The sequence below is a fragment of the Eumetopias jubatus genome, unplaced genomic scaffold, assembly GCF_037043125.1.
Source record: "Eumetopias jubatus isolate StellerSeaLion01/CBP00866 unplaced genomic scaffold, mEumJub1_p1.0 scaffold_12, whole genome shotgun sequence".
NCBI lineage: Eukaryota > Metazoa > Chordata > Mammalia > Carnivora > Otariidae > Eumetopias > Eumetopias jubatus.
The window spans coordinates 1,586,790-1,602,584 of record NW_028274818.1 but is presented as its reverse complement, the minus strand read 5'-3'; the positions used below and the strand labels follow the sequence as shown (position 1 = coordinate 1,602,584).

General features: G+C 46.7%; 1 protein-coding gene across 6 annotated transcripts in view; it reads left to right on the top strand.

Moving 5' to 3' along the window:
- The window catches only part of GON4L (gon-4 like), a 66,234-nt gene that overhangs the window by 36,133 nt on the left and 14,306 nt on the right, over positions 1 to 15,795 (top strand). For 5 of the 6 annotated variants that reach the window (XM_028090057.2, XM_028090053.2, XM_028090055.2 and 2 more), the window contains 8 exons: positions 1,530 to 1,631; positions 6,496 to 6,536; positions 7,124 to 7,227; positions 9,581 to 9,779; positions 10,262 to 10,348; positions 11,499 to 11,667; positions 12,977 to 13,121; positions 14,347 to 14,497. In XM_028090057.2, the coding sequence (XP_027945858.2) occupies positions 1,530 to 1,631; positions 6,496 to 6,536; positions 7,124 to 7,227; positions 9,581 to 9,779; positions 10,262 to 10,348; positions 11,499 to 11,667; positions 12,977 to 13,121; positions 14,347 to 14,497 (998 nt within the window). The remainder of the gene's footprint in view (positions 1 to 1,529; positions 1,632 to 6,495; positions 6,537 to 7,123; positions 7,228 to 9,580; positions 9,780 to 10,261; positions 10,349 to 11,498; positions 11,668 to 12,976; positions 13,122 to 14,346; positions 14,498 to 15,795) is intronic. The other variant, XM_028090054.2, reaches the window with a different exon arrangement.

Below are 15,795 nucleotides of genomic sequence, written 5' to 3'. Positions count from 1 at the left end.
CATTCGTAAGGGTTTGAAGAATTTTTATCGGAAACTTAAATGCACAAGTGGATGAAAAAGACTGGCATTTAAATAGCTACATTATAAATGATGTAAATTAATGTATTATAACCTGGGTACAAATGTGGAGTGAAAAACATCAGGTTAGATTGGGGCTAATCAGTACAGATTTCCCAGTGATTATGAATCAAAATTGTGTGTATATATTTTTATTTTTAATGAAGGGTACTCATTTATCACAAAAAATGAAAATATTATGGAAGGGTACAGAGAGGAAAATATTCATCTTAATCCTTTGTAGTTATTTTCTGTATATTCAGTCAAGTACATACTCACCTCAATTTTTTTCCATGAAAGGAATCATACTGTACGGATTGTTCTGCATCTGCAACTTGCTTCTTTCACGTAACAACAGAATTCAGACAATTTTCCACTGTAACACATAGAGACTACCTCTCCCGTTTAGTGGCTACATAGTAGTAAGGAATTTAGTTATTTCCATGTGGCAGAATTTTTTTTTTAAGATTTTTATTAATTTATTTGAGAGAGAGAGAGCGAGCACAGGCAGGGGTGGGGCACAGGGAGAAGCAGGCTCCCCGCCAAGTGAGGTTCCCAGTGTGGGGCTCGAGCCCAGGACCCTGGGATCATGACCCGAGTCGAAGGTGGACACCTAACCGACTGAGCCACCCAGATGTCCCTGTTTTTTGTTTTAATTCAGCTCCTCGGTTGTACTAACCCCATTCCAAGTTCTCAGGTGCCACCTGTTGCCAGGAGCTGCCATGACCGTGCCAGGCACATGCAGGACATTTCCATCAGCACGGAATGTTCCTCCAGACAGCACTTACCTAAAGTAGTGCTGGAACTTCATAATATACATCACCTGATAATGTAACAGTTCTGTCATTCAGTGACTCCTTCACAGTTTTTATCTGGGAACCATAGCACCAACATTAGAGAAACACTCCTGTTTATTCGGTGCCCTAACATAACAAATGTTTATTCTTTTTGTATATTTTTAGTTATTTCTGAGTCTTATTGTGGGGATGTAACTTCTCATACTGAGGATTATTCTGTGTGTTTCTGTTGTGTTGTACTTGGTCCTGCACGTTCACATTTTACATGTATGTTCTGTTCTGTACTAAGGCATCAGAGTCAGTCATTCCCTAGTTGTTGGGAATTAGGGTCTTTCTTTCACTTTCAGTGCCTTTGTGTACCTAGTTTTACAAGAGTGTTATTTTCATGAGGTGCACTAGTGGGATTACTGAGATAAATTATGTGTTCAGTTTTCTGGCTTTTGCTGCATTTTGGCAGATTTAAGTCTTTTTTGAAGGGAGGAAAGAACTTGGCTTACTGGAGAGACTAGGTGGGATGCGTCAGCTATGGGAAATGAGCTGTGCAAACACTCGGGAGAAAAAGAAGTTACTTAAAAACTTTATTGGAACAGATTCTTAGAGCGCTGAAAATTTTCATTTTCATCAGTGATAGGAGTTCAGAGTGGGGAATAAGTGTCTGAAGTATTTTTTTCCTAGATGAGGCTGATGACGATGACGATCCAGAATATAACTTCCTGGAAGACCTTGATGAACCCGACACAGAGGATTTCCGCACTGACCGGGCCGTGAGGATCACCAGTGAGTCTGTTTACTAAGAGTCCTGCTCTTCACTGCCCCGCAGCTGCCTTGGTTTACTTTGTAGATTTTGGAGGGTGAAGTTTGCAGCCCATTCAAGTTGAGACATTTAAGCTTGTTGTACCCATTTATTTCTGTAACTCTTTAAATTTACGTATGTATTTAGGAAGCCTGTGAGTCATTCACTTACACATCCCACAGTTCTGCCCTGAGTCCAGTATCTGGTGGGGGTCGTACCTACGATACCAAAATGATACCATAAGGCATGGCCTGCACCCCATAGGACCTCAGCTCAAGTAGGGGTACAGACACACGGAGTTATAATACAAAGTGACAGGTGCTATAATGGCTTGTATGTAGGGTTCCCAGTGGCCTAGAAGAGCGTGTAGTCTCCTAGTGGATGGCACACAGTAGGGTGGGTAGGCTGGGGAAGGACTCACATGATGAGATGTTTTATCTCAGTTTTGAAGCAGGAATAAGAAATTTTGGGTGAGGGGCACCTGGCTGGCTCGGTTGGTAGACTGTGTGACTCTTGATCTTGGGGTTGTGAGTTCGAGCCCCACGTTGGGCATAGACATTACTTAAAAATAAAATCTTTGAAAAAGAAAGAAGAAATTCTGGGTGAATGGAGACGGGTGGATATTGCAAATAGTTAGAACAGTACCCACCGACCAGGGACGTGTGGAAGAACAGTACTGCGCTTGGAAGATGGTGAGTCGTTTGGTTATGGAGTTGTGAGTGCACGGTGGTAGAAAAGGTAAGCAGTGTTCAGATCCTGGTGAACCTTGAATTTGGGTTTTGATCTGTCAGAAGGAGAGCTCAGAGATTTTGACAGGAAATCACTAGGAACTGATGTGGATTTTAGAAATACTACTTTGATTTAACACCAAGTTAATGTATTAATTTGATGGGTAAAGAGAACAAGATTGGAGGCATGGAAAACAGTTCAGTGACTTGACTTGGCTCGAGTTATTTGTTTAAAGAATTACTTCATTGGCTATGTTGCCAAAGATAGAAAACATATATTTCAGAAAGTATTGATTTTTTATTTTTTAAATATTTTATTTACCCGTCTGAGACAGAGAGAGAGCACGTGCATGAGCAGGGGAGAGGGGCAGAGGGAGAGGGACAAGCAGAGCAGGGAACCTGATGCAGGACTCGATCCCAGGACCCCGAGATCATGACCCGAACTGAAGGTAGATGCTTGACATACTGAGCCACCCAGGTGCCCCAGAAAGTATTGATTCTGATTGAGTGTGTGCGTGACCCTGACCTGGACTAGCATACACACCATGGTGAAGGTGGGATGTTGGCTCTTGACCAGGTTGTGGAGAAAGCTTTATGAGCATCCAGACACACTTACTATTACCTACCTAAATAATGCAGCTAGCTATCTGTGCAGAGACAATTATGGAAACACGATCCTTCAGGACTTTCGTTCTAGTTTATTGCTTTATTTCCTTCTTCATCTTGTTTTTGGGATTAGAATGCCATTTCCTTTGTGAGGATCTTCCCTTATTTGCTATGTTAGGACAATTAAGGTTAGAGTAAGTGCTGAAAGGAATCAAAAAAGTGTGGGATGCAAAGGCTTGAGGTGTGGACTGTGGGGGGGTCAGGAAAGTGTGAGAAAAACCAAGGAAATCTGGTCAGAAACCAAGGGAAGATTCTTTGAAGGAGCATCTGGTCCACCGATGCTGGTAATGAAGTGTCTCTCCTGGAAGCGGGAGGTAGATTTCGTTTGGGCTTGGCTCCTGGCCTGGAGTACGGAGTGCACTTGGCCTTCCTTGTCTGTCTGTCTGTCTCTTTGTCCATGTTACAGATCGTTTCTCAGGAAGACCCTCCCCAGTTAGCATGGTTCTTGCTTTGCCTTCCACACCAGTTGATGTGCTCTTTCTAGTGCTCGCCTCTCTCCTGGTTGCTCAGGCCCTGGCCTATGAACTTCTTGGGGAGTTGGTGCTGTTTGCAGTCCTAGGCCAGGATTTGGCCAAATAGTGACCTTTTCTGGGGTGCCTGAATGAAGGGCCGTCCTTTCTTGTCATAGGGTTCTGTGATCATATGTAAAAACCGGGATGGAATTCCAGTTTTGTTCCTACCCCTTGTCCTCTTGTGTCTGATGTTATCATATTGTCCCTATGAGAGGACTTTTCCTTATGTGGATGACAAAAATTTAAAAATAAAAATAAGCATAGAAACCTAGAGTTTGGAAGGCTTCCTGTGGCCATGTATTTGCCTCCCACTTGAGTTTGTCTGTAGCTTCTCTGTGTCTGGGTGACCCCCAGTGCTCATCAGTCCTGAAGACGGCATGTCCCTGTCTTGACCTCCTCAACCAACATTTTCCTTACTGAACCTCCGTATACCTGTTACGTTCCTGTTTGTCCTTTTTTGCTAGAAAATGTAATTTACTCCCAAGCGTGCATAGTAAAAGATGTTCCTTTTCCTACATTTTTTCTTTGCCGTGCCAAATATACTAAGTTTCTTCAGTTCTCCAAATGCAGTAGTCCCCAGACCTCTCATTACCCAAAGCCACCGTCCTCTGGATTCTGGCCTTTATTTTTTTACTTAAATTTTTTTAAGTAGGCTCCATGCCCAGCGTGGAACCCAGTGTGGGGCTTGAATTCACGACCCTGAGATCAAGACTTGAGCTGATATCAAGAGTCGCTCACCTAACCTACTGAGCCACCCAGGAGCCCCTGGCCTTTATTTTTTCTATAAGCTTTTCTCCCCTTATATTTTTTAATGGAACTTCTAAAATTCATAGAAGAAGAATTGAAAGCGTTGTACACTGAACACCCACCCACATACCCACCATCTAGTTTCTGTGAGTAACTTTTAATATATTTGCTTTGTCATGCAGCTGTTTATCCATCTCTCTGTCCACCTGTGAATCTGTGTGGGTTTTTCTCATGCATTTCAGAGTGGGTTGTAGATAGCAGCATACTTCACTGCTAAACATTTTAGCCTAAGCATATCATTCATTCGGGCTCGGTATTCATCTACAATTTCTCTTTTTAGGTAAATTTATGCACAGTATATTGCACACATTTTTTAAAAAAGATTTTATTTATTTATTTGAGAGAGTGAGAATGAGAGAGAGAGCACATGAGAGAGGGGAGGGTCAGAGGGAAAAGCAGACTCCCTGCTGAGCAGGGAGCCCGATGCGGGACTCGATCCCAGGACTCCAGGATCATGACCTGAGCCGAAGGCAGTCGCTTCACCAGCTGAGCCCCCCGGCTGCCCCTCATGCACACATTTTTAGTGTTGCACCATTCAGTGACTTCTGATGTACTTCCACCTGTGTAACCAAACCCCTAGGGGAATATGGAACCATCACCCCAGAAAGCTCCCTCAGGCCCCTTCTGAGTCATTCCTCTCGCCCTCTTCCCTGGGGCAACCACTGTTCGGGTTTGTTTTTTTTTCCGTAACAGATTAGATTTGCCTGTGTTAGAACTTCATATAAATGCAATCATAAGGTGTGTGCTCTTGTGTAAAGCTTCTTTCAGCATAAAGTTTTTGAGATTCATCTGTATTGACATGTATCACTACTTCTTCCTCTTTTATTGCTGAGTGGGATTCCATTGTATAAACATACCAGTTTATCTTTTTTAAATCTGTTCCCAGGTCTTCATGGACACCTGGGTTTTTCTAATTTTTGCCTATTTTGAATGAAGCTGCTCTGAACTTTCTTGTGCAAACCTTTCCTGAACAAATGTTTCAGTTCTCCTGGGTTAGCTGTCCTGGAGAGGAATCACTGGTCAGAGGGGAGACGTATGCTTAGTTTTATAAGAAATTGCCAGATTTTTTCCAAAGTGGATTTCTATTTTACCTTCTCTTCGGAATTTCATTTGCTCCACATCTTCACCAGCATTTCAATTTTTAGCTTTTTAATGCCTTCTCAGGAAGGGCTTTTGCAGAAAAGATCACAGACACGTCTGGACCCTCTCTGGACGTGGTCTGAGACTCTACGCTGGTTCCGTGACAGGCTTGTGGATACTTGTGCTGTTTTGGAGTAGCTGTGTCAGATTGAACTTGAGGTCAGCCAAAACATTCAGATCTTTTTCAGATTTTTTTGAGCCATTTCATGTTTTTGTGCACTTGAGAAACTGATTTTTAAAATTCCTAAATGTAAGACTTTAAACTTGTCCCATTAAGTTTCATCCAGTTAATTTGAGGAAACATGGAATTTTGAATCTGTCATCAGTTGGTCTAGCAATCCCTTTCAACTTTATATGATTTACAGATTTGGTAAGTGTGTTTTCTGGGTCTTCTAGGTCATTGATGGAGTTGCTTTGTAGTTCGGGTGCAAAGACAGGGCCCTGGAGACTTCTCTCGTGACTCTGTTCAGTAGGCTAGGCCGGTAAACTATGAATTATCCTTATTGTGAAATCATCTGGTTCACATCTCGTGCATGTCTCCCCATTGGAATTTCAGCTTCTAGAGAGTGAGACTGTTAGTTTTCTCTTTCTGTTTTGTTTTGTTTCAGAAAAGGGGGTTGCTGGTGAAGCGGGCAGAGGGAGAGGAGACAGAATCTTAAGCAGACTCCATGCCTAGTGCAAAGCCCAATGTGGGGCTCGATCTCACGACCCTGGGATCATGACCCAGGCCGAAATCAAGAGTCAGAGGCTTACCCGACTGAGCCACCCAGGTGCCCCGTGAGACTGTGAGCTCTGCCATGTGCCCTCCAGCATCTAGAACAGGGCTTGAGGCATAGTTGGGAGTCAGTAAATGTGTTTGAATGAACAGATGACAGGTAGATGTGAGGGTGTTGTCAGATGTCTTGCTGGAAACCAGACGCAGTGTCTCTGTGCAATTCCCGCCTGTTGGAACTGAGACCGACCTGGACCAACAATGCCGTTTGGCTTCTTTTCAGAGAAGGAGGTGAATGAGCTGATGGAGGAACTGTTTGAAACTGTGAGTAACGAAGCAAAGTCGGGGCTCGGGATGCTGGGCGGCTCCTCTGGCGTGCTCTGTCCTCTGCTCCCAAGCCCCTCCCTCCACAAGGCTGGTGTGGCCAAGCCACTTCACCTTCCAGCCCCCTTGGGAGCGGGTGTCGTGGGAGGGGAATTTGGCTCACTGATATACTCTGATTGTCCATATGTAGGTTATTCTTAGTAAAATGTTCCTTGTAAACTTTGGATGGCCTCGCCAACCATCATTCCGTGCATCCGTAAAGATTGCAAATTAGTTTTTGGATTACTCTGGGCACAGATAGTTACCTTTCTCAGAAACTTGTCTCTTGAAAGACATTTCTGATCATTCTGAGCTGTCTGTGCTCTGTACCATCGCAAGTGGCTGATTGAGAGACTTCATTCCTGTCATAGTAGCCGTGTGCGGGACTGCGGGTGCCCTGAAGTGAGAAAGGTCTTGAGGGGGCTCTTTCTGGGTGCCCGCATTGTTGGCGCCCTGTAGACTGTGGTCTTTGCTTTCCCTTCTCACTGCTGGGGGGGGCTTGCACACACCCCTTCCCCGGGATCACCCTCCTTCCCCTGTGCCCTCAGTTCCAAGACGAGATGGGACTCTCCAACGTGGAGGATGACGGCCCCGAGGAGGAGGACCGCGCGGCTGAACCCCGGCCCAGCTTCAACACCCCTCAGGCCCTGCGGTAGGCTAGCCAAGGGCGCCGAGGCGCCAGATGGAGGGGACGTGTGTGTCCAGATACTGCCGTTGGCAGTTCCCGGTCGCTCGGTGCCCGCGGTTGCTGGTGGAGGACCTCCGGGGATAAGTCTCCTCGTCGTGGGGCAGTGCAGCAGCAGACCAGGCTGTGTCTGTTTGGGAAGGGAGAGAAAGCACTAGCTGGTGTCCGTGGCAGCTTCTCCAGATGAGTGGTGCTGGAGAGGTGTGAGGACTCTGGGGCCAGCCACAGAGACCAGCCCTTTCATAAGAGCCCGTGTGTCCCTTTGTTTTCCTTGTTGGTCATTAGCATCGGGTAAATGTTAGCGGAGGTTTGTTAGTCACCTTGGTGGTGATTGAGCGACCGTGAAGCATCTTTGGTCTGAGGTGGAAGTACCGTGCGCATCACACGAAGCTGGCACTTCTGTTCTCCACCCACAGAGTGGAGGCTTTAAGTTTTGTGGGATGGGTTTGTATAATTTGTCTATATTTTAACGAACTGTTATCCATTCTGAGTAGCAGCGTGCGTGTGTGGTGATGTGACCGGCTAGCTAGCAGTCGGGGGGTGGAGCAGAGCAAAGCTGAGAGGCCCGCGGCCTCCGTTGGTCCTGTGTTTTCACAGCCTGGCCTGACCGGAGAGCTTGGGAGCCACCTGAAAGCCAGGCCTTCAGGGAACATGCAGTTTAGTAGAAGAGACAAGATACCCCACCATTGCATAATAGCCGGGAATATAGTTCATGGTCCATTATAATAAACACCATAATGTAACCACAACAGAATTTCGGGATCCCCCACCCCCATTTTATTTTGTTTTGGCTTTATTGAAGTATAATTGACAAGTTGTAAGACATCGAAAGTGATTTGATGCAGGTAAGCATTGCGAATGGGTCCCCACGTTGAGTTAGTAACACCGCAGCCTTACGTACTTACTTTTTGGGGGGAAACGTTTTCAGGATTTCTGAGTCTTTATTTGACCCACTTACTGCAAGCCATAGTTCATAGTTCATTTGATCTATAAACGTATTTTGGTTCCACTGATAATCTCTGTGTATGAATTCTTTACATTTGGGATCTTTAGAACTACTGTAAAATCCTGGTTGAAGATGAGCTGTCTCTGGCACTCGCTCGGTTCATCTGCACAGGCTGCAGCTGCTTCCCATTCAGCTAAAATTGCAAACTTGGTTTAGTCTTTGACTAAGATATCATGGGGAAAGTGAGCCAACCGTGTCCCTCTTACCAACCAACTAAGTAATATTTCATAAAACCAGGGGCAGGTTATTTGTGCTTTGTCTACTTTTTCCGTGTGTTTTTTTTCTGTTGTCCTGCTAGGAGCACAGATAATGGAGAGTTTTCTGTTCTCAGCAAACAATGTACAGAGGACTGTCCTTGTCTTTAGGTTGTTAACCCTGTGCCTGCCCACACACACAGTAAATACTGCAAAAGGCCACATAATCTTTATCTGTAGAGGCTGTAGAAAAGTTACCATTTAACTGTTGTTACAGGACAGAGGATTTCATGATGTAGGATATCCTGCTGGTCGTGCCTGCTTGAGCTGGTCTCATCCTGATGGCGTAGGGTATCAGCTCACCCTTAATCCCTCGAGCGTCCTGCTCTGCCCCAGGACCAGGCTGCGAGCTGGCTGTGTGGATGCTTTGCTTTGGCGCCAGCCAGTCTAGTTCCTCTCTCGTGGCAGGGGTGGGCGGGCAGGTTAGCGAGCTGAGAGGCGGGGTGTGGGGGAGACGCCAGAGGATGAATTCAGGGTGGGAGCCAGCTTCTCACTGTCCTTCCCGGCTGTCCAGTGTTTCAGTGTATCCGCTTCTTGCTTCCTGCTACGTCTTTGACTTCTTAAGAAAGGAAGGCAGGGCAGCCTAAGTGGATGGGAGTGGCAGGAGGGCAGAAGCTGGACCTGGGGTGGGGTCATGAGTGGATAAGGGAGCCAGTGCTGGACGTGGAGAAGATTCTGTATCACCTTTGCGTTCCAGGGTAATGTGGTGTCGGTAGGACCCAAGGATGATGAGTTCTTCCCGTTGGCTCTTTGACTACTTTGTTATCCAGACATTTCTCTGCTCCTAGAGTTTTGTTTCATTTCTCCTTCATTTGTGTATTACTTATAAGACTGTACAAGAATGGGGGGGGGGTGACAGTGCAATTCAGAACTATCTCATTTGGATTTATGCGAACAACTTCGGGAAAAGATTTGGATAGGCTAGGAGTTTGTTGGCTAGAGTGGGATGTGGGGATTAGCAGAAGATGGAAGTGTTCAGACTCTTAGCCCGCAGGAGGTGTCCGATGCGTTGCTAGCCTGGGGAAATGTCCAAATTCGGTCGTCTCCCTACCGGGGACAGGTTTGAGGAACCACTGGCCAACTTGCTGAATGAGCAGCACCGCACAGTGAAGGAGCAGCTTGAGCAGCTGAAGATGAAGAAATCCTCAGGCAGACAGCAGCAGGAGGTGGAGAGGGTGAAGCCCCAGACTGAGAAGGTTCATCAGACGCTTACTCTAGACCCAGCACAGAGGAGGCGCCTCCAGCAGCAGATGCAGCAGGTGAGCCTCGTCCCGGGCTGGACACAGAGGCCAAGAGCTAGCAGTTGTCTGGAAATCAGAAACCAGTATCTCGATGCCCACTGAAATCACAGGGCCACAAGATCTTCACATCATTGAGGACGTTGAAAGGGCATCATGTTGGTATCCTTACGGGCAGGCGAGAATGCAGATGCACGTAACAGACCCTCATACTCCAAGGTTACACATTACAGTCTTCTGTGAACCATTCTGAATTTAACAGCCTCACTTGCCGAAGTTCTAATTTCATTCCCTCTGATTTGAGGTTAAACTTCCTCTGGTTCTGTCATTTTGCTCAAGGGGAACAGATCTGAGAAATTCACACCAAGATACGGTGCCAATCTCGTAGTCTCTTTGGAAAGCAAAACGTGTGGTAACGTTGCAGACATCTTGCTAAGGTCTTCTGGGTTCCGGAAATGACAACACCGTAACGTGTCACCGTGTTATTTTCTTTCCCTTCCCAGCATGTTCAGCTCTTGACGCAAATTCACCTTCTCGCCTCCTCCAACCCCAACCTCAATTCGGAGGCCAGTACCACCAGGATATTTCTTGTAAGGTTCCAAGTATCCTTCACTCTAAAGATGTTGGTATCCGTTAGCGTGGGGGGTCACTTCTAGACGGTCACCCAACACCAGCTGCATTTACTCTTCTCTCCTGGGTGTCCTGGCTGCCGTCCCTACGGCTTCCTGCCTGTGCTGAGAGAGCATCAGCTTCTGACCCCATGCAGGACCAGAGTGTAGCCAGTTTCCTGAGGACAGTCCTCTGACTTTCCTGTTGGGTCCTCTTCCTCATCTTTTTTTTTTTTTTTTTAAGATTTTATTTATTTATTTATGAGAGAGGGGAACACAAGCAGGGGGGGTGGCAGAGAGAGAAGCAGACTCCCCGCTGAGCAGGGAGCCCGATGCGGGGCTCGATCCCAGGACCCCAAGATCATGACCTGAGCTGAAGGCAGTCGCTCAACCAACTGAGCCACCCAGGCGCCCCTCCTCTTCCTCATCTTTAGACCCACCCTGATTTCTTGGGTTTTTGGTACTTCTTTTTATTGAATTCATTATCCATTCATTAGGCTCAGCATTAGTATTTTATGTATAAAATTAACCTCGGTCATGACATTTTTAAGTATTTTGGAGGAAGGGCTTTTAATTTTGAAATTTTCTGGGTGTTATTAAGAGAAACCAAAAGACCAAAAATTTTAATTGTTCTTACTTTTGAGAACCTTTATTCTGACTGGGGAGCTAGACCATCCATCCAAAAGGCTGAGGAATAAAACAAGAACAGATGAATGTATCATAAACACAATCATTGAATATCTGAGGACTCAGCAGAAGAGTAGTCTTTTTTTTTTTAAGATTTTTATTTATTTATTGAGAGAGAGAGAGAATGGTAGAGAGAGAGCACGAGAGGGAAGAAGGTCAGAGGGAGCGGCAGACTCCCTGCTGAGCAGGGAGCCCGTTGCGGGACTCGATCCCGGGACTCCAGGATCATGACCTGAGCCGAAGGCAGTCGCTTAACCGACTGAGCCACCCAGGCGCCCAGCAGAAGAGTAGTCTTAATGGAGTCATGTTAATTATGGAGGACTTTATGATGATTTTTATCTGTTTCTGTCCTTTAGCAGGAAGGACAGATTTTCCCTCGGAGGCTAGTGGGGGCTGCTGGTATTGTTTCTGGGGCTCAGGTCTCCTTTGTGCCCTGTCTCCCCAGAAAGAGCTGGGCACCTTCGCTCAGAGCTCTGTCGCGCTCCACCAGTCCACTCCCGGCTTTCAGACCTTGTTCCAGCCCTGCAACCTGCTGGGGGCGGTGCAGCTCGTTGAAGACTTCAGCACGCACGTCAGCATCGACTGGAGTCCTCGCAAGACTGTCAAGAAGACTGGTAGGGGACCCATGTCCACTTCTGCTTTTTGCTTGCACTGAGTTATCTTGAACCCTCCTTCCCAGGAGACAGGACAGGGGACATCTATAATGTCGTCCTTGGTACCCAGTGTCTACGTTCCAGGAGGTCACGATAGTGTTTGGACTTCTGTGAGGGCTGGGCAATGGACAGGACGGGGTGGGGGCCGGGCTGGGTCGTGGTCCTTGGCAGATGTGAGGGCGGGAAGCGGTGGGAGGGAGGTCATTGGGGTCTGGGGAGGATGAAAGGCCGGTGGTTGAAGGTGGTCCGTGGTCAGGTTTTTATTCTCTGCTTCTTTAAGATACTTCTCTTTCCCTTCATGATTGCAGTGGTATCTCTATTTTGAATGAAATGTTGATTTGGGAGTTAGGTACAAATTAGAGATGTACATTTGCCACGTTCAGTATTTTAAAGACTTGTGCAGGTTTGCTTTCTGCCATGCATTTTTTAGTAATTTTTGAGAACACATTTGCTATTCCCTTAAACTGAATAATTGCTTCTGATTAGTTTCCTGGCTTAGCAGATGAGTTGTGGTTTGAAATCCCTGACTCTTAGCATTAGATTGAATTATAGTTGAGTTCAGGTGCATTATGTTATAGACACTGATCTCAAACGACTGTCTTAGCTCTCTGATGGTAATGAAAACCTAACATCGTGGCCTGGTAATAGATTACACGTACAGTGTCCTGTGTTTTTCTTCTGGGGATACAAAAATACCATTTTTGGAAGGAGAACTATGGATATAGTGGTGCTTCCCATGTCTGGAAAGGCAGAACGTGCCTGGAACGAGAGGCTTAGGAGCAAGGCAGAAATGAGTGAGACTGAATTGCCTTGTTCCTTTTACGGTTTTTGTTCCCAACCCCAGGAGGAATCTGGGAGGACTTGCTGGAAGTTAAGTAAGAATCAAATCAGATAAAATCTGGAATACCAGATTGGTGAGGGAGATGAAAGCAGCTGGCATCTTATCCTGAAAGAAAGGTCCCTTCCCTTGCAAGGCCTTCGGGGGGCGGGGGGGAGGCGATGGCAGCGTTTGAGTGCGCACTGTGTGCCCCAGGTGGCTCGCACTGTTACAGGTGTCCGTGCCGCTGAGGGAAGAGTGAGCATGTCCGTGTTTAGTGGCGCCGAGCGGGACTCCCCGTAGGCCTGTGTTGGGCTGAGGAGGTTGCTGGGAACTTCTGCGGGAGGGGAGGTGGAGACACCCCCAGGTAGGGGCAGCTCTAGCTAAATGCAGACTTGCATTCAGAAGCTTTTGTTCTGGGATTTCATTTACCACAGAATTGTTTCCTCACAGCAGACGAATTTCCCTGTTTGCCAAAACAAGTGGCTTGGATCCTGGCCACAAGCAAGGTGTTCATGTACCCGGAGCTACTTCCAGTGTGTTCTCTGAAGGCGAAGAACCCCCAGGATAAGATTTTCTTCACCAAGGCCGAGGACAAGTAAGGGTTTGCTGTGGGGGAGCAGAGGGCCCGAGGGCCCCAAGGAGAAGACCTGGTTCTTTGTCTTGAGGAGCTGGGGGGCAAGCAGGCACGTGTTACCCGACACGGACACGGAAGGCCGGAAGCTAGCTGGAGTGCTGGGCGCAGCTCTGCGGCGGGTTTGCTCGAGCGCCAGACACTGCTCTTTTTGGGGAACAATGTGCACTTTTTGGAAACATTTTAACTTGTTTTTTGTTTTTTATTTATTGTAAAAACCAGTCTCATAGTACTTTTAGAGGCAGTTTTTCAAAGGAAAAAAATTTTTATCCATTATCCTAACCACCCCATGACAATGACTTTTTTTTTTTTTAAAGTAAAATCTCTGCGCCCAACATGGGGCTCTAACTCACGACCCCAAGATCGAGAATCAGATGGTCTACTGACTGAGCCAGCCAGGCGCCCCCAATGATTTTTCATATAATTATTGGCAATTTAAGTATAATTTTATTTCGCCTTTTTTGACCTAACACCTTGAAATTGTTTTTCTATGCTCTGTGCTGGAGCACCGTCCTTCCTGTAGTTTCCGTGTGCTGTCTCCTCAGGTGATCTTCCACGGGCCCTGGGACAGCCCTTTTATCTGCTACTGTTTCATTTTTTCTTCTCTCGTGTTTTGCTGTGTTAGTGGGGCTTCGGCAAGGATCTTTGCGTATAGAGCTTTTGAACGTCTTTTGCGTTTATCCCTTTGGGTAAATTCTCAAGCGTGAGATGATTTGGTAAAGGTCAGGCACATTTTCATGGCTCTTGATGATACTTGGCCCACTGCCATCAGCGAATTGCGGTAGATAGGTAACCGCAATCGAATGGCTTATGTTGGGAGGCAGTATCGGTCCTGATTTAATATGTCTCACACCACGCCCATTATTCATCTCACATTTGTTCTGTTAGCCCCATTCTCTTTCCTTTGAATTTCTTTTGTACTATTAGTGTGAAGCACGTCACGATCTGACATTTTTTAGTGATTCATGCCCATTTTTCCTCTTCCCACGTGACTGGGAACCCCTGGTTGTGTCTCCGTCATTGTGCTCGCTCGCCATGAGTAAGCACCTGCACATCTCTGTGGGGCAGCCACTGGCTTGCACAAGAATGAGGTGTGCCACTGTTGGGGTGTACCCTGGGTGCTGCTCTGGGGAGAGGGCGTTCTGCAGAACAGAATAAGGCGAGATTTAGGTCATGGCTCCTTTCTCAGTTTGTTGGCTTTAGGGCTAAAGCACTTTGAAGGGACCAAGTTTCCTAAGCTGCTGATCAGCAAGTACCTCCTCACCTGCAAGACCGCCCACCAACTGACAGTGAGGATCAAGAACCTCAACATGAACAGAGCGCCCGACAACATCATCAAAGTAAGTGCTTCCTGTGAACTCCCCGGGGCCTCACTCCAGCTCAGCCTCACCGCGGAGGGCCCTGGTTCCTCCCACCAGAGCTGGGTCAGTCCCCCTCTGGCTTTTCCAGGGACGTTGACCCTTGTTCTCCTCTGGAGTATCATCTTCTTCCTCTGTTATGGGTATTTCTCCTAAAAATAAAATTACTCCAACTTTTTTTTTTTTTTAAGATTATTTATTTGAGAGAGGGAGAGAGCATGAGCTGGGCGGTGGGGGGGATGGGGCGAGGGAAAAGCAGACTCCCCGCTGAGCAGGGAGACCGACTCAGGGTTCGATCCCAGGACCCCGGGATCATGACCTGAGCGGAAGGCAGATGATCAACCGACTAAACCACCGAGGCACCCCAAAATTGTTCCAACTCTTAAAATATTTCTCAACTTCACATTTCCCTCGAGCCGCTCTTGCTGTCTCTTTCCCGCTAGCCTTCTGGAAGGGTAGACAGCACTCCGCTGTATCCTTCTGCTTACCTTTTTCTATGTGGGTATGTCTATCAAAGTTAAAAGTATATATCTTATAAAAGGTAAATAGTTTAAGTGCTTTAGAGTCAAATAGTTCTATGAGGCTTCTTACAAAGAATATTTTTCTCCCGATTTCCTACTGAGGTTTTTGAGGGGTGGTATGTCTGCGTCTGTATCTGGGTGGCTTGCTTGTCATTGCCACCACTTGATGCTTTGGATTGAAGCCTTATTTAGTAAAGTGCAACACGGGCAACAGAGATTTGGGCCTCCCACTGCCACAGCCCTGCCATCATCACAGGTGTCTTCTGTCCTCCGGTTCTCCCACTAGATCACAGTGTTGGTTAGATTCAGGGCTCACATTATAAGCGTATAATTGCTTGGTACGTGTCCCTCCCAGCTGAGCTGTGTGGTGTAGCGTGATTGCTTTGCTTTCCTGCCGACATGTTTTTGTGGAGTTGATCATTGCATTTGGGGGAGCCGGTGGGGCTTGGTCTCGTGAGGTATGTATTACCTGTTCAACACTGGAGTTTACTTTAGTGCTAGGAGTCTCTGGTCATTTTCAGCTTCCTGAGGAAGCCTCTCCCCAACTCCGCTTATGCTGTTCCCTCTAAACGTGTTGCTCTCTCCGCTTGCTACACGAACGGCTTCTTGGGATTTTTCTTCCCCCATCATCATGGGTTGGTTTTGCTTCTTTCCCCTGTGCATCCTCCTGGTCCCCGAACCCACATCTTTCTTGATTTTACTTCCTTCTTTTAGCGGAGCACATCCTCATGGCATTCTGGGGAAGAGTGCTTGAGAAAC